The sequence below is a fragment of the Argentina silus genome (genome assembly GCF_951799395.1).
Source record: "Argentina silus genome assembly, chromosome: X".
NCBI classification, from domain to species: Eukaryota; Metazoa; Chordata; class Actinopteri; order Argentiniformes; family Argentinidae; genus Argentina; species Argentina silus.
In genome coordinates this window covers 42,800,059-42,819,384 of record NC_139653.1, presented here as the reverse complement: position 1 = coordinate 42,819,384, position 19,326 = coordinate 42,800,059, and the positions used below count along the sequence as shown (strand labels likewise).

The 19,326-nt window shown below is 44.6% G+C and overlaps 1 protein-coding gene across 1 annotated transcript; it reads left to right on the top strand.

Moving 5' to 3' along the window:
* Positions 1-2,386: 2,386 nt before the first annotated feature.
* On the top strand, positions 2,387-3,166 carry olig3 (oligodendrocyte transcription factor 3; the record flags this gene model as incomplete). Its single annotated transcript, XM_083695131.1, has 1 exon — positions 2,387-3,166. One exon carries the CDS (start codon positions 2,387-2,389, stop codon positions 3,164-3,166), a length of 780 nt encoding a protein of 259 aa, XP_083551257.1.
* Positions 3,167-19,326: the final 16,160 nt, after the last annotated feature.

Sequence of the window (19,326 nt, the reverse complement as noted above, 5' to 3'; positions counted from 1 at the left end):
AAGCAATGACTGTGCACAGCTTAGTTTCTCATTAAATTCACATAGTTTTGATTAAAGTTAGATATAATACATAGATTTTGTGGGGTACATGTCTCCTCTGATACAGCTGATTAGATTTTGGATTATTTCTCAGTGACCTCCAACTTGTCCATTTAAAATGGTCGTTTCTTAAATTAATGTATTTAAAAAAAGAAGTAAAGATTTCACAAAATTGATGATGATTATGATGATGATGGTGATGATGATCATAATGATTATTATGATCATTATTATCATTATTCAAATTGTTGCGTTTACATCTTATACTACATCTAATATGCTACAATAGCCAGAAATTGCAATAGAGTGAATGAGGGTCCTTGTTGCCTATATGAACACCACATGGCAAACATTGTGTGTAAAGGCCTAAGCGGTTTATTGATTTGTTATGGGAAGTTGCACCACCCTGTTGCAGTGTGTTACATTCCTTTGAAGTTCCCTCTCATGTTGACGGTTAATAGTGGGACAGTAACTGATATCAGAATCAGAATCAGAATCAGAATCAGAATCAGAATCAGAATCAGAATTCTTTTATTTGGTCAAGTATATTTGCACATACAAGAAATTGACTTGGTGAGGTTGGTGCGTGGACATAAAAAACAAATAGCAAATGAGGCCCCTCATTCACTCTATTGCAATTTCTGGCTATTGTAGCATATTAGATGTAGAGTGATATTGATAACAACATGTTAATTATAATTGTTAATTAATTAATTAAAGAAATTATCTGGGTCTGTATTCAACTATATTTCTCAGGACAAGAGTCAATGTCCAGAAATGTCTTCAGTAAGAATGTAATTGTTTTGTAAAGAGTGTAGTAGGTCTGTGTCGGATACCATGACACCAATGAGAATACAGCCATGAGAGTCCGCACAGCAACTCTGGTTGACAGCAAAACTTTGACACAAATGCTCATTGATTAATTTAGCCATTCGAAAAAGAGTTTCCCGAAACCTTCAATCACAGAACATCTTTCGTCTATAGCCAGATCTTGACTGAAGAATATCTTTCTGAATAGTGCTAGGAAGGTTTCCGCACAATTACACCATACATAAATATATAGATACGTGTCTTCATACACATACAGATTATATGCCTACATATGAAGATGGCCTGAGTTTGCTCCTCATTGTCATATCAGGCCCACGCAGCAGCAGACCTGCGGGTGTAAAGCCTGTACTGCAGAACCTGAAGACTGATTCTCTCAGGTCACAAACATGTATGAGCCGATGACAAGGCTAGAATATTGTGGAACCTGAGACCATTTTTATTTTTTTAAAGGGCTAATATGTGATATCAGGGAAAGTTTTGTTTGTAAGACATCGCTTGTTTATAAGACATCGAAAACTTATTAAACTCAGTTTAATACGTGCCCCCCCCCTCCCTTTTTCTCTATCTCTATACTCATGAGGCGAAGTTATACTGCAGATACATAAAAAAAGTCTCTATACCATTGCAATATTTTATACAGTTAAATCTCAATGGATTTAAATAAAAAAATATTCCAAAGCAAGATAGGATGGTCATATTAAAATGATAAGCAGTATTTCCCTATTGTAGTTATTTAAATACAAATTTCATTATAATTATTATGTATTATTGTTATTTATTATTATTATTATTATTATTATTAATAATAATAATAATAATAATAATAATAATAATGAGACTTCCAGAAGCATTTCTGAAGAAGGAATAGTCTTTAGGAGTCTGTACACCAACACACAACAACAGTAACATAAGATGCAAGTTGTATACAGTAGCCTATCTGCAGTTTTCTATAGCATTTAAGTGTAACAGCTGCACATGTTTAATAAGAAATACAATTGAAAGTGGTCTGCATCAAACAATAATTTCAAACTAACCCGTTTTTATTTCTAGGGAGCGGAGGACGAGTGTTTTCAAGTTGCCTAGGTATCGGATGCTGCAGGAGTGGAGTGTCCCCCACGGTGGCGTGACAATGACTATGAATAGCTGCTCCTCTGGTCAATGGGACAGTCAAAGCACACCGCCCTACCGAATTGGCGCGTCATCCTAACTAGACCGTTATGAATAGGAGGACTCCTTTTGTGTCCCCTCTCTCGTGCGGCTCTATAAATACTGCCAGATCGCTTTTACCTCGCGACAGAGCAAGAGGTGTACCCACGAGATCACATTTACACCACTTGCAGCCGGCCCACAAGCCCACGACGTCGACTTCTTTAGATATATAGAGAGCCTACACCTTTCCAAAAAACAAAAAAACGGGGACGGAACTCCAACGACAACATCAGGTGATCGAGTGTGACTTAAAGACAGACGCAGCGACAGCGAGGGAAGCGACCTCCTACCCGACCGAACTGATAAAATGAATTCCGACTCCGGTTCGAGCAGAGCCTCATCACCTGATATGGATAGAATTTATCTCAGAGACCACCATCACCTCAGCTCCGTCTCCTCCTCCCAGAACGAACTCCTGAACAAGATGACGAGCGAGGCCCTGTCTGAGCTGGCTATGCACGGCGGCGGGGACAGAACACCTGGAGGCAGCAGCAAATACAAAATCAAGAAGCAAGTCACCGAGCAGGAGGTTCAACAGCTGCGGTTGAAGATCAACGGGCGCGAGCGCAAACGGATGCATGACTTGAACCTGGCCATGGACGGGCTCCGGGAAGTCATGCCGTATGCGCACGGGCCGTCGGTGAGGAAGCTGTCCAAGATCGCCACGCTCCTGCTCGCCAGAAACTACATACTGATGCTCACGAGCTCCCTGGACGAGATGAAGCGGTTGGTCGGAGAGATCTACGGCGGACATCACTCTGCCTTCCACTGCGGGACGGTGGCGCACTCCGGTGGCCACTCCGGTGGCCCGGGACACCAGGTGCACCCACTCCTCGGTAGCGTGCTGTCCTCGTCCACGCCCACCTCCCTGTCATCGTCGCTACCGGGACTTACCTCTATCCGGGGCCCTCACTCTTTGATGAAGAGCGCCCCAGCGCCCCCGCTCCAGCTCGGCAATGGGTTCCAACACTGGGCCGGTTTACCATGCCCGTGCACCATATGCCAGGTGCCCCCACACCCTCATATTCCCATCTCCTCCGCCGGGCTCACACGACTCACGAGCGAACACAAGGACGTGATGAAGTAATCACTGGAAGTCAGATACAGCGTTGTGAGACAGGCTGCTGAGACAGACTGACAGACTGTAACATGTAAATAGAGTGAACTGGATGGACATGAGGATATGAAATTAACCCCGTGCATGCGTTGTTTGTCTGTTTATATGTGTTGCGCAAAGAAAGTTCCTCCTTGTAACAAGAATCCTGTAAAAATACTTTGGGCAAAAGGTAAAAGTTGGCTGGGTATTTGGTGTCATCCAAGATGCATCATAATGTACATACAGTATGTTTCTTAAAAGACAAGGTTCTGTATAAAGAATACAACTAAAATAAATAGGCCTACAGTATGCGAAATTAGATATGACGGAGATATGATGTCTGAATGTAGTCTATCATGTTTGGAGCAAAATGACCTGTTGACCTGAAAGGAAAACAAAGTTGCATGGTAGTTTAACTTTGTTTTCATAACAGGCATCATTTGTGAAAACGAAGAATGCCTTGTGTTCCTTGTAACAAGGATGGTGAAATCGCATTCTACAGTGTATGAACATTGTATGATTATATTATTTAGTTCAAAAAGGGGATGAAATGAAATGGCTCTTGACGACTCCATGGAATTCTCCAAATTAGTTATATTCTTTGTGGCGTTAGTCTGTGTCCATTTGTATTTTGGATTCTCTTAGCATGGCTTCTGCGGTGAAGACAACTACAAAGCATGATTGTTTTGCTGGAAAAGACTTTGTTATGCCCAGAGACCCCGCGTCTTTATTTTTGTACATTCTTGATTATCAATGAAATATTTATTATTGCCCAGTGTTCCTGGATGACATTTCAATAAAACTGATATAATGAATCATACTTTGCAGCTGTTGTGTCTGTTCATACAATGTCAACTGCCTCCGTTACAGTGGTTGTTGAGCTTTGTGAGTTGATTATGTCACTCGTGATTTAATGATGGGCACAAACAAGGGGCTAGAGTTACTACTACTAACGGCTTTGAATGACTAGAATCATACAGGCTGTCGTAAAGGTCTATCATCGTAGATATAAATTGCAATATTGTTTTATATGTCATGTAATTTTATTTATGTGGTCTGATGTGTCATGTTCGAAATAATAATTACTTAACTATAATTTAATTGTGGCGCATGTAGGCTATACTGGGAACTGTTCGTTTCGGTGGCAATAGTATGTAATCGATAACAGGCCTAAATAAGATTTCAAAGTTGTATGACGTATGAAAAGACAAGACAATCCGCACACAGAGTTTTGATGCAAACATGAAGAAGTGGTGGTGCAGAGCATTAGAAAACAGTGTGCAGAACTTTCTTTCTTTTCATAGTCCTTCCTTGGTCATCACAATAGCTTATTCTATTAAACATTCCCTCTCGTAGATATAGCTATGCAGTTTAGCGTATGTCTAGCCACACATTAAGCAATTTAGGATAGGTCTAAATTAAAATACTCAACATAGGACCTATAAAATATAAAAGTAGGCCTAGCCACTATATAGGCCTAGTTCATGGAGGTTAATTCAATCGATTAAAGTGAATCTTGTCACAGAATCACCTAAAACACCTAACATAAAAATAACAACATGATAGCTTACACACGTTTATTTGAAGACATCTCTGAAGTTGATGAGAAGAACGTCGCATTGAGGTCTTTTCGCAAGGTAGGCCTACGTTAAGATAACACTTGATATTGAAGGGCGAGTGAGTGCACAAGACATTTCACCTAAAAGGATGATCAAAATAGGATGGAACACCTATCCATTGAGGTCTTTTCGCAAGGTGGCCTACTTGAACAGTTTTGTTTGGCAAAAAGAGATCTTTAAAATAACACTTTATATTCATGAGGGATTGCACAAGACATTATGATGTAAAAATATGATGGAACACCTATCCTATTGTTGTTAGCCTACTGTTATTATGATAGGTTATACACACAATTCCATGAGGCACTACCCTACGTCTGTTGCTATTTCTTCTTATATTAAATAGCCTATATTTATAAAATAATTCTAACAAAGGATAATGCTCACATTATGATAACCACAATAACAACCATTCGGCTTATTGTAACAATAATACTCTAATATCATATTCATATGATCGCAAACAGACAAAAGTCTACGACATTTCAAGAGAAGAATAATTATCAAGTAAATCGAAATATATCTGACCATGCAAAATACTACATTTATTTCCTAATTACATGCAGGATATGGTCCAGTGTTAAAACGCATTCTACACGAACCACCAAAGCGGCCTGGCGGGTCCCTGGAGTCCTTTCACAGATCAGATAGGCAGCAACAGAATGTATGTTTGTGGAGATTACAAGTTAATTGTTCATGGGGGACCAGGGAGAGAAACACATCAGAGAAACGCGTCGGGATTACAGGATCCTAAATGCATGAAGATTATGCATTCAATTCCCATTCTCCGTGTATGTAAATGAGGCCGTGGATTAAAACAGCCTTTTGTAACTTTCTGGTTGGGAAGCTCAAGTTCTTTCCTCCGAGGAACTGCTGTAGGTTGAGGGAAGTGAAAGGGAAAGTTCATCTCACACTTTGTCTTTAGGATACAAACAGTTATGGTTAGAGCGTCTGCGGCAGATGGGCTTTAAATAGGCGGGTTGCAATGCCTATCAAGACGAGGCTTCTAAACATGATGTCTGGCAGTTATCTATTTAACATTCATTAGATATGCTAATCGTTTAAAGTTTGTCATGCAGTAGCTACAAACAAAGAAAATGGATTACAACCAATGGTTCGAGAAATAGTTTTAATTATTTTGATTAGCCTAGCTGTAGTGTGAGGTAGTCTCTGAAAAGACATTTTAACACAGTGATACTGCTGATAATGGACCCTAGCATTTTTGACTGTCTTAATATGAGCAGGCTTATTATCATTACTATGTTATGGACAATAAGCTTACATATGTGTCCAAATCTGCTAATATCGCCATTATAACTATTTTTTAAAACACTTAATAGCATACTGCATGTGTCCGAATAGGCTAATACCCAACAATAAGGCATGCAACATTCAACCATGTTTCCAGAATATACACTCCAAGGCTAGACTGATAAAACCAGAGCATTGTAATTTGACTAGTTTAAATAGAATAAATATCATGAATACATTTGCAACAAGCTTGGAGATTTGGACTGAGTGCAGCACATATTTTGTCGGCTACACATCTGAGTGGCCTTTTAGCTTAGATTCTAAGTCAGCTGAGGTGTTATTCTTTTGTCATGTTTTAATATCTCTGTATAGGTGTGGAGGTAAAATACAGTATAATGTAGGTACTTACAGAAGCCCAATGCAACTGCCTTTGTTTCCTGTAATTACAGTTCTGCAGCTTATAAACACCTTCTCAGCAAGAGCTTCATCAGGTATGCTGATTGTCATCACAACCAACTCCTCTGCAAACAACAAGTATTTATTTTTATTTTTCTGTTCACCAAACATGTTCTGGCATAACAGATATGTAAAGTTTTGAGCTGTTGGAATGGGTTTAAAAAGCAACACAATACCCTTCAAGACAGCACACATAACACAATTAAGAGGTTTTCATTTGAAAGTATTGTGCTTTTTCAACAAACACACTGTATTGAACGATACCGGAACAAAAACACTGTTACACTGTCATAACATTACAATAATCTCTATAAAACTGTAATAGACAGGAGACTACTTTCAATTTCTTTAAAGCAACACAATGGCTGCAGTATGATGTCATCAAATATAACATTTAAAACTCAAAAGTGATTAAACTAAAAGTGAATCAATGAAGTCAGTCAGGACTTGATTATGAAGGCCGTTAGAGCGAGGGAGAGGTACAGATTTACAACACCACAGCTATTCTATTAAAGCTTATTCAGGACCAGCCAGATTGCTAGTCCTAAAACCATGCAAGGGTCACTAGACAACCAATGAGAAGGTTTTTCATGCTCCTATAAGTAATCTCTTGATGGGCCACAGGCGAAAAGACAAGCCCGCTAAGTAGCCCTCCTCCTTTCACTGTTGACTAATGGCCGGTCATCTTCAGTGGACACACCTGTTACTAGAAAACACTTGAGATTTTACACTCTGAGAAGTGGCCTTGTTAAGATGCGATTCCCCTCAGAGGCCCGACACAATAGACACGGATGCTAACAATGCTATCAATGCCCGTAGCCCAGAGCTAAAGCTGCCTGAGTCAAAGCCCCGGGCTTGTGCCGGCCGGGCCAACACTGGGGGCTGCAATTGAAAATACATTTCTGTTGAATACCAGGCAGTGGCTGCATCGTCGGAGCTGCTGCCGGCCCTGTAGAACAAAAGCCGTTGTGGGATAAGTTATGGACTGGCCTGACAGGATGAAAGCAGTTCATTATTATCAGCCTGTTCCTCTGCTCGCTCTCTCTCTCTCTCTCTCTCTCTCTCTCTCTCTCTCTCTCTCTCTCTCTCTCTCTCTCTCTCAGTGTCCTGGTCTGAATTAGGTGGCAGGTGCAGCAACCATCACACCCCCTACCCCCGCCCCCTACCCTTACCCCCCACCCCTCCTGCCCCCAGGGGAATGCCCCCGGCCGTCATCAGCTGATTTCATAGACAAATGTTTATCCCATATAGCCAAAACAGAAAGCATATTTCCATCATAAGAGCGTTTTGCCACAGTCATTAGTGAGAGGCACCTCATTTGCATGTTAATTGTGCAGTTAGAGTGGTAATGCTGACATCTCCCTTTGTCCAGGTTTGGTGGCATACAAGTAGGGAAATAGACATTTTGTTTCCTGTTTTACTATTGTTGCTTTTATGATCATTTTTTCATAAAGGACCAGGGGGGTTTGCATGTGATAGCGAAGAGTTTCATTTTTATTTTGTAAAAGTGTATCGTCATAGTAACTTATTGATAAAACTGTAATGCAACTGTTCTTGATTCTCTGACAAACTTGGTAACACTGAAATTGAAACAGACAGTTTTGTTTATTTCCAATAATTTAAATATATACTGCCAATGTATTCACACATTGGCTAACACAACCACCAATAACACATAACTTTAAAGATGATTTAAAGTTCTATAGATTTTAGGAAGGTTTGTAATTGTTCCACATTTGCATAACTACCATATATTCCACATTTACCTTATATAAGTACAATAAGATCATTTATGAGCCTGATGATGTATTTTCATGAACTCTGAAATCCTTCATCAACTCCAGAGTAGGGATTATCACCTCCTTCAAACACACAGATCAGAGACATGGACCAGACAGACTGCTGACAGAATAACAAGACTGTTTACACTCTTCCAACCCCACATCCAAGTCAGCTTTGATCTCAGTGTTTTTGTAAATACAGAAGAGAGAGAAAGAGAGAGAGAGAGAAAGGGGGGGGGAGAGAGAGAGAGGGGGGGGGGGGGGGGGAGAGAGAGAGAGGGGGGGGGGAGAGGGAGAGGGAGAGGGAGAGGGAGAGGGAGAGAGAGAGAGAGAGAGAGAGAGAGAGAGAGAGAGAGAGAGAGAGAAATCAAGCTATCATTTGTGTGAGCAGTAATGTCCTCCTAGCATGTATGACAGATGGCATTCACTAGTTGGCCATAAATGGCTGTCAGAGAGTGTTTGTCTGCCTGCCAGTAGCCCATGGTTAGGGAGTCCCAGAGAGAAGGTTACTGTCCTGACACCGCCCAAAACCAACTGTCCTTGGTTGTCAGCCACAGACGAGTACAGCCCTCTCACGGCCCTCGCATGGCCCTCACACGGCCCCCGTGCCATCCCGCCGCACCTCACGCCACCCCAACCTTCTGGCGGGGTAGGGTCGGATGGGGAGCAGGTGCTGGAGGAGAGATATATCTATTTAAATCACTGGCCGCCACATGCTTCGAATCTGCCATGAATAAAGTCACTCTGCATGACGGTATGGGTGAACAGAAGTCGGGAAGTTTTTACTACAGAAATATTGTGTTTGCAATGAAGTGACACAGTGTGAATAATACACAGTGAATGAGAGTGACAGTGTTTCTTTTCTGGGTAGTAAACCAGCAACTTCCCCGGGTTTTTTGTGATATCATAGTTTATACTATATTATTTGTGTCAAATGTTGCATGTTTATTCTACGTTGCTGTTAAGTGTATGTTCCTTATTCCTCATTCCATTGCATGCATTACAATGAGCCCATCCTACGATTTTCTACCTCCACCAGGAGAGGAGGAGAGGGGGAGGGGGAGAAGAGGAGTGAGGGAGTGGAAGAGAGGGAAGAGTAAAAGGGGGAGAGAGGGGAGATGGAGAGAGTAAGAGAGGGGGAGAGAGGGGAGATGGAGAGGGGAGGCATAGAGGAGGAGATGAGGTGAGAGGAAAGGAGGAGTGAGGTAGTGGAAGAGGGGAGAGTAAGAGAGGGGAGAGGGGGAGAGAGAGGAGATGGAGAGGGTAGGAGAGGGGGAGAGGGGGAAAGGGGGAGAGAGGGGGAGATAGGGGAGATAGAGGGTAGGAGAGGTGGAGATGGAAAGAGGGTAGGAGAGGTGGAGAGGGGGAGAGAAAGGAGATGGAGAGGGTAGGAGTGGGGGATAGGGGGAGAGAGGGGGAGATAAGGGAGATAGAGGGTAGGAGAGGTGGAGATGGAGAGGGGGTAGAAGAGGTGGAGAGGGGGAGAGAGGGTCTGGATGGAGTTGAGGAGCCTGTGGGTGGTGGGGTGTGTGCCAGCTCTGAGCCTAGCATCCTGGCAGAGGGCACCATGTCTCTGCCCCTCCCAGCAGGAGGAGCTGGGTGACAAAGTGAAACATGGACGTGAAGAGAGGAGAGAGACATCACTGTGTCCAAAACTGGAAGAGCAGAGTAGGCACCACATATACATACACAACTGTCTCTAGAGTCTCTCTCTACATGGTATTATAGGGGGGAAACGGAACAGAATTTAATTAAGTAGTTTAAAGAATGTGATGTTATTTGGATTTATTTTCCCACCACTGTTGGATGGGGAAAACTGATATTTCATGAAGTGATCAAATTCACAACAATAGAATGAATCAGAACTCATTCACACTCACTTCCGATCTTCCGACGTAGATTGAAAACCCATCTCTTCAAGCTATAGTCCCTCCTAAAGACCGCTTCACCCTCACTAACCCCCCTATACTAACCCTAACCCCAAGACCTCTTCTCCCCTGCTACCCCCCTGTACAAGTTCTCTCCTGCTAATAAAATATATTAAACATTTTTTTTTTTTTTTTTTTTTAAACTAGCCATTACGACTGCCAATGACCCCTGGTGTGAGCATTGATTATTTTGTCTTATGATGACTGTTGAATAGATGATTCACTTACTGAAACAAATGTATTTGTTGTACGTCGCTTTGGATAGAGGCGTCTGCTAAATGCCATAAATGTAAATGTAAATGTCATATTCATCATACTGTATCATTGTTGCAACACATTCTCCTAATTAAACTGTGTACCAATACACGATAGTATGCATTTCCAATTGTGTGTCCTGATTGATGCATTAAAGAGATTTTTGGACAATAGATCAAAAACTGAAAATATGCTACTTGAGGGTAAGTGAATTTGCATGACTTACGTAAGAAGGTAAAATGCATTAACTTCGAATTGCGTGTCTGTTAGGAAATATTAGGCATTAACTTCAAGAGTTGGAGTAAGGGTAAGTTGTCAGGGAAGGCAAATATTGTTGTCCATAGCGCGATTGGAACCAGCGATGTGCAGGTTGCCAGGCAAGCTATTAAAACCACCCCCCCACCAGCCTCCTCATACAGCGGAAGCCTCCACCCCCCCTCCAGCCTCCACCCCCCCACCAGCCTCCACCAGGCTCCACCCCCCCACCAGCCACCACCCCCTCACCAGCCCCTACCCCTCCACCAGCCTCCATCAGCCTCCACCCCTCCACCAGCCTCCACCCCTCCACCAGCCTCCATCAGCCTCCACCAGCCTCCACCAGTCTCCACGACATGCTCAGTGACTCAGCAACACTCCTGAGTAGAATAAAGGGCTGTAACTATCATCTTCTAAGACATCTTCATCAGCCCAGCACTGCAGGGCTCCCTCCTCCTCTTCCTCCTTCTTCCTCCTCCTCCTTCTCCTCTTTCTCCTCCACCCCATCCTCCTCCTCCTCTTTATCATTAACCTCCTCCTCCTTTTCTTTCTCCTCCACCCCTCCTCCTCCTCATCACCCTTTGCTGGGGCTCCAACAAGGCTGGTGATGCAAACAGGCTCAACAAACTGATCAGGTAGGCTAGCTCTGTACTGGGGATTAACCTTGACACCCTGAAAGAGGCAGCCAAGAGAAGGACGCTGGTCAAACTGCTGGCCATCATGGATAATGTCTCCCACGCCCTGCATGCCATGGTTAAAAAGCAGCGGAGCACCTTCAGTCATAGACTGATCCCCCCCACGCTGTGCCAGAGAGCGCTACAGGAAGTCTTTCCTGCCAGCTGCCATCAGACTTTTAATGCCTCCCCAGAGTGCCGTGACATCGGCAGTACTGACCTGGACTTGCAGGGGTAAAACTGAGGACTGTACCTTCCCACACCTTACCCCCCCCCCCCCCCCACACACTCATTCATCAGCCCACTACCTGAACCTCCACTAAAATACACTTTATTCACCTAACTGCTTGTAGCATAGGACTGTGACTTATCTGCACTAGATGTAGACATTTAATACTTATATATATATAAACTATACATATGATGTATGATGTATGATGTATCCAACACATGTCTATGTTCTATGCAACTGCTGGCATTATGGTAATTGGTTATACAGTGAGCCTGTAATATACAGTATATACAGTATAATATAGAGTAAACCTGTAAATATGTATATCAACCATTCAACACTCCAATGTTTTTAACTTATAACACCGATACTATACTTTTATACTTTGTGTTCTCGTACTTTGTACATAGGGCACTTTGTCCTTTGTATTGTGATTGTGTGTCACTGGTGGCTATAATTAACACTGTAATTTTCCCCCAGGGATCAATAAAGTATCTATCTATCTATCTATCTATCTATCTATCTATCTATCTATCTATCTATCTATCTATCTATCTATCTATCTATCTAACCTCCTCCTTCACTTCCTTACTCCTCCTCCACACCGCCCCCCCCCCCCTCCCACCTCCCCCCGCCCCTCCCTCCTCCTCCTCCTCAGACAGATAGATGAGAGAGGATATCAGAGAAACTTATGGATCTGCTGGTTCCCTGGAGAGGGCATCATCTCTTACATCAGAATTAAACACTACTGATATAATGGATTACTTTATCACACACACACACACACACACACACACACACACACACACACACACACACACACACACACACACACACACACACACACACACACACACGCAGGCATGCACGCACGCATACACACACATACACACACGTGCACAGACATACGCATGCACGCACGCACACACACACACACACACACACACACACACACACACACACACACACACACACACACACACACACACACACACACACACACACACACACACACAGCCTGGTCTGGAGCAACTACAGGGGGGCTAGCAGCAACTCTGCAGCACGGTCCTAGTGTAGCTCTCTCGGCTGACACATCTGATCGGCTGCAGTAATGGGGAAGCTGTTTAGCAGCGCGACGGCTGATGCGCTGACAGCTTGGCTAAATGTGCTCACCGTGGCGCCACATGATGCTTATGGAAATGAGATGGATGCAGATGGGACCGCTAGGGCCGCTGGTCCAGCAACCAAACACACAGAGAGGAGGGGAAGGGAGGAGGGGAGGAGAGGAGGGGGGGAGGAGGGAAGGAGGGGAGGAGGGGAGGAGGGGAGGAGGGGAGGAAGGAAGGAGGGGAGGGGAGAGGAGGGGGGTGACTTCAGGTAAGAGAGAGAGAGACCTGATAGTTCGGCCACAGGACTCAGACAGGACTGTGGTAATTCACTAGTCGTCACTAACTGGCTGTTGTGCACAGGTCAGCAGTGGGGCTCTTTTTAACAAACCAAAAATCACTGAACCTCTAACCGGTCTAATCTTAAAACTTAATTATGGACAAATACTTGATACCCCTCCAAAAAAAATAAAATAATAATAATAACGTGGAAGATTTCTGCAAATGTGTCTTTTGTAGCATTGCCTTCTTGTTAATACTTTACTATCACTTGTGCGCCAAGCCCAGCGTCCGTCCTTCCGACCCTACCCTCCTCTCCCCAGTCTCCTGGCAGAGTCTCAGTTGGCAGGCCACGGTGCCGCCGCGCCGCTACGCTACCGCGCCACGCTGCCAACGCCACTCTGTCACAGTTGGTGGTTCTGATCAATCTCAACTTAAACAACTGAGAGACAGCTTGCTGCTAAAACAAACATGTAAATATATGTAAACAACACGTCTCAATGAACCGGACAGACTGCTTTTAAAGAGGGGGAGAGGCACTAGAATTGCATTCACACTAAACACTCAAAACTATTATCTGAATTACAGTACAGTATATTGATTTTAGATCTTCATCTTTGTTCACCGTCACTAAACAGCACACTCTTGGGAACAAGAAAAGGATTTTTCGGCCCATAGCCCATATACTGTACATCCCTACCAACCTTAGCCTATGCATCCTTCTCAGAGTGGGTCCCCTCAGCTCGTAGCACATACCCCCCCTTTAAACCCTCACCCCCCATACGTCCCTATAAAGCCTGAGTGTGGAGGGATATCGCCAGAGAACAGAGATAATTACTGGCAGGAATTACCAGAGGTGTGAAACCAGAAGTGACAACTTCACACACACACACACACACACACACACACACACACACACACACACACACACACACACACACACACACACATACATACATACATACATACATACACACACATACATACACACACAGACACACACACACACACACACACACAGACACACACAGACACACACACACACACACACACACACACACACACACACACACACACACACACACACACACACACACACACACACACACACACTTACACACACCCTCCCATCTGTATGGGCCAGAGTCATCATATGGACAAATCACAACTGATCTGGCGCTGTAATGGCTGCCAGATGTTAACGCTTTGTACCAAATGACTCTCCAGGGACCTCACCCAATCAGAGAGGAGACATTGCTGGGGGGGGGGGGGGGTATGTGTGTGTGTGAGAGACAGACAGAGAGAGAGAGAGAGAGAGAGAGAGAGAGAGAGAGAGAGAGAGAGAGAGAGGGGAAGAGAAAGAGAAAGAGAAAGAGGAATACAAAATGAAAGTCATGGAGTCAGAGTGCGTGTATGAAACATCAATTGAATTAATTGTATGTTGCTAACTTTGATATGTTTCCTGTAGTAGACATGAGTCGGTTATGGGAAAATATCCGAAACTTTTGTTGGGTGAATTGAACTATCAAGGTGTAAGCAATAGCGATGTACATGGCAGACAGCCTTCGCTATATATGGCAAATGTAATATTAAAGGGATGGTTCAAATGTAATATTAAAGGGATGGTTCAAATGTAATATTAAAGGGATGGTTCAGCCTATTTTCATGTTTAGGTGAAATATCATCTTACCCTGAGATGTCCTCATAGTCCAGTAGTGAAAGATTCTCCAGTTCTCTGTTCTCTTCTTTGCTACTGCAGCAAAGTTGCCAAGTTACCAGTTCTGTCTCCAATAGACAGGATTCCGACAGACACTGAGTTAGCATCGTTTAAAGTATATGACATTTCTTTGGTCTTTTGTTTGTTATTTCTATTGTTTGTATATTGTTCTGTACAATGTTTTTGTGAAGGAAAATCTACCATGCTGTTTTGTTGATGTTGACAATCCTGCGCATGACGAAGCACGAAGCTACCTGGCTGTGAGTTTACAAAGAGGAACATTTGTTCTTGTTCTGAGCCAATCAATTTTGACACTGGAATTAGTTTTATTTTCAATAGTATGCACGTCAATAAATCCTTTCAAGTGTAACTCCAACTAAACTTTCTTTGACGTTTCTTTGACGAGATTATGGCATGCCATTTAAATTATGATAACTCAGGGTCCATGGGAATCCTATCTATTGGAGAGGGTTCTGCTAACTGTTAGCCTGTGCTGTGGTAGCAAAGTAGAGAACAGATAACTCAAGGTAAGATGATATTTCACCTAAACATTTAAATAGGCTGAACCATCCCTTGAAGGCTAAAGTTAGCGGTTAGCTATAGTTAGCTGTGTCTCTTACACAGTAGATCCATATGGCTATTGTTAGTTGTTAGCTGTCTTTACTATGGGAGCTGTAACAGCAGATGTTGGATGATAGGTGTTGGATGCTGTTGTGGAATCTAGCAGCTGGTTACCATGACACTCACAGTCAGGGATTAAAGTGACACACAGTGCTGTAAAAATCCCTGCTCTGAGCATCTGGTCTGAAGTATCACTTTATTTGGACAGTAAGTGAACGTGTGTTCACCAGGGGAGGCTGGTGGAGGTAGAAATTGGAATACGGGCTCATTGTAATACATGGAATGGAATGAGAAATGCTATCAAACTCATGCTATCAAACTCATTTCTCATTTCATTCCATGCATTACAATGAGCCGTCCTCCGATTTCTACCTCCACCAGCCTCCCCTGGTGTTTATAATACCCACATTGCCAACATCACCATCTCTTGGCATCAGATTACATTACATGAGAACTCTACTGGTAGATCAGATATGTAAGACTGTCAGGAAACTAAAACAGACCAAAGACTGAACTGAAATGACAAGTTTTGCTGATTCTCATATATGCTATATGTGCTAGTTTGTTGTGCCCCAAGACTCCACCAACAACAATGTTTCACAGCTGAATGTCCTTATGCTGTTCCCCCCCCCCCCCCCTCCCGCATACTCCCCTTCTCAAGCCCAGCGAGACTGCTCCCCCAGCATCGTCTACCCTCTCTCCACCCCCAGGCCTAGTGAGAGTGCCCCTCCACCTCTCCTGCCCCCTCCTAGGCCTAGTGAGAGTGCCCCCCTCCTCCTCTCTTGCCCCCCTCCTCCTCTCTTTCCCCCCTCCCAGCCCCAGTGATGGTTCTGCCCCCTTCATGCCCCCCCCCCACCCCACATGCCCCCCTCCCAGCCCCTAGTGAGAGTTCTCCCCATGCAGCCCTCTTCTCTCCACAAGCAGAGGAAGTACCACAAGGTGTCCACTGTCACTTTCTGACGTCCTGCGAGGCCTCATCACTCAAACCCTCCAGATCCATCCATCCAGACCCCTCTGCCAATCAGACCAGACCCACCCCATCTGCCACTCACAGAGGTCCCGCCCATCTGTCCCTCTGCCTGTCACTCAGGGGGCTGGGGGGGGGGAGGGGGGCGGGACCCGGGCAGGACATAACCTTATTATCCTATTAGCAGACTATTACCAGGCCTTACATGTAAAGCAGCCTCTCTACTGGGTCCTAATGTAGGCTAGCTGCATGAGAATACCTGCCTGGGCCCCCCCGGGGCTGATCTGGTGCGAGGCCTCAGCCTGTCAGCCTGGCGACAACACTAGCTGCTATAGAGGCTATAGTTAGAATGGCACACTTCTCTGTTGGTGCCGGTCTGATGGGCTTTAATGCTACTTAGACACACATCTGCCACACAGGACAGTGCAGCATGGCGCTTCCTTTCAACAGCAGGGCTGGACGGTGGGGAGGTCAGTAGATAGAGAGAGTTAGCAGCACAGTGATCATTAGAAAAATCTATTTTAGACAGTAGATGCTGGCTGCTGAAGGAAAGTGACAGAGGAGGCTAGTCAGTGAGCTGCCCAACTGCCACTGTTGGGCAGGGTGTGTGTGTGTGTGGGGGGGGGGGGGCAGGGGGGGGGAGATGGTACAGACAGTTATCTTGATGGCAATGGTGTAACAGGTGTCACACTGCCGCAAACTGTATTGCTTCCTCGCACAACAAGCTCACACGAGTCTCGAACGACGACGGCTTCCTCTGTATTGCCAACACACCGCCCTCCAAAGTACCCAATGTAAACCAGCCACGCCATCTTAAAGCTAGCAATTCGATGGTGCGTGTGGGGGTATTTCAACTTGACTAGTGAGTTTACCATCTCAACTCGGTAACAATAGACCTGACATGAGAAAATATGTATGTTTAGTTCTTTGATTTCTCAGCTTTCCTTTTAAACAGCCATGATCTTATCACATGCAGAGAATCATCAGATCATTTCCCCATTAGCAACTCATTAAAGTACAGTAGAGCCCAGTCTCCACTCTCTCTCCACATCACATTGTTCAAGTGGGGCCATTTGAATACCTGTGTGAGTCTTTGTCCCTCTGCCCAGCCCTGACCCAGGGACACCTACTGTCATGCAAGGGCTAGAGTGGTCTAGTTGGGGTTGATCAGCAGTCATCCATCAAACTACTGTCAATCTGGTCACCTCCTAGAGAGCTTACTGCCCCTCCCATAGACTACACACACACACACACACACACACACACACACACACACACACACACACACACACACGGGGGCACGCTCACACACACACATACACACACATATGGGCAAGCTCACACACACTCACACACACATAGGCACGCTCACACACACTCACACACACACGCACACACACACACACACAAACACACGCACACACACACACACACACACACACACACACACACACACACACACACACACACACACACACACACACACACACACACACACACACACCAGAGCTGTCACTAAGTTCAAGCTGATGGAGGGTGGGCCAGGAAGACAGGACTGCCACACCTTCCCTCCTCCCCACTGACTTAGGGTGAAAGTGATCATCATCAATCACTTTTCATCAATTTTGGTTACTGTACTGCACTTGCAGTTTGATTCTAGGCAACTCACCTTAATCCCCAACCAAGAGGGAAGAGAATATGTACACAGATCATTTGCCTTTATATTACTCTTCAAGAACAGTGGTACAACTACAAACCATCTCTGCACTGTGTTGTGTGAGCAGACATCGTACACACACACAAACACACACACACACACACACACACACACACACACACACACACACACACACACACACACACACACACACACACACACACACACACACACTCACCAGAGAGAGGTGTTTGGTTTGTCACATTACTGGACTGACCATCTCGTCATACCTACAGCTGGTAGTGAAGTCCTAATTAATCCATCTTCACAGTTACAGGAGGGAGACTATGACAGAAGCTGCTGGCTGCTGGTTTATAACAATGGTTCATATGGGAATGGAGGCATCTGGATAACATAGGGCTCTGAGTAGGAACAGGAAACTGACGACATCTGGTGAAACGAATGTGAATGTGGTAAATACAAGTCCTCTGAGGCCCTGTGTGTGTGTGTGTGTGTGTGTGTGTGTGTGTGTGTGTGTGTGTGTGTGTGTGTGTGTGTGTGCGCGTGTGTGAAAAAATAAATTATTATCGTCATATTACACATTTCTGGCAATCATGGAATATTGCAGGGTAGACTTTACAATGTAAAAAATACTGTCTTATGGCAGATACGGCTAACCCTAACCCTAACCCTAACCCTAACCCTAACAAGGAAGAAGGGAAGGTGTCCTCTCTATGTGTGATAACTAGCTTGAAGACAGCATAGAGAGGACACCTTCCCTTCTTCCTCTGCTGTCATGGTAGACTGCACAGCTATTGTGTGTCTGCCACTCAGCACTGTCATAAGACAATCATCAAAGCCCTGAGGCCCATCCACACACACACACACACACACACACACACACACACACACACACACACACACACACACACACACACACACACACACACACACACACACACACACACACACTCCCGGGCGGGCCCCCATGCTCCTCCCGGGCCAGCCTCCAGCCTCCAGTGTCCCGGCCTCTAGGCGCCAGCCTTGGCTCACCCCTGAAAGCTCCCAGCACACATGTGAAGGGTGTGAAATCAGCATGATTAATAATTACAATTATTTGCAAATGTGCCAGCTGCTCTTGAGCAGTGGGTACCTTTGATTTATGATGGTGTAAACGCTCATGCCCATTGTATCATGGAGGATGAAGGGGTTGGGGGTGGGAGGGATTTTGGATGTCCGTCCTCAAAATATGATTTTATCTTCCTAACCCCCTTCCTGCTAACCCCGCTCCCCCTCCTCTCCCTTATACCCCCCCACCCCACCTCACCCCACCCCACCCCACCCCATACATAT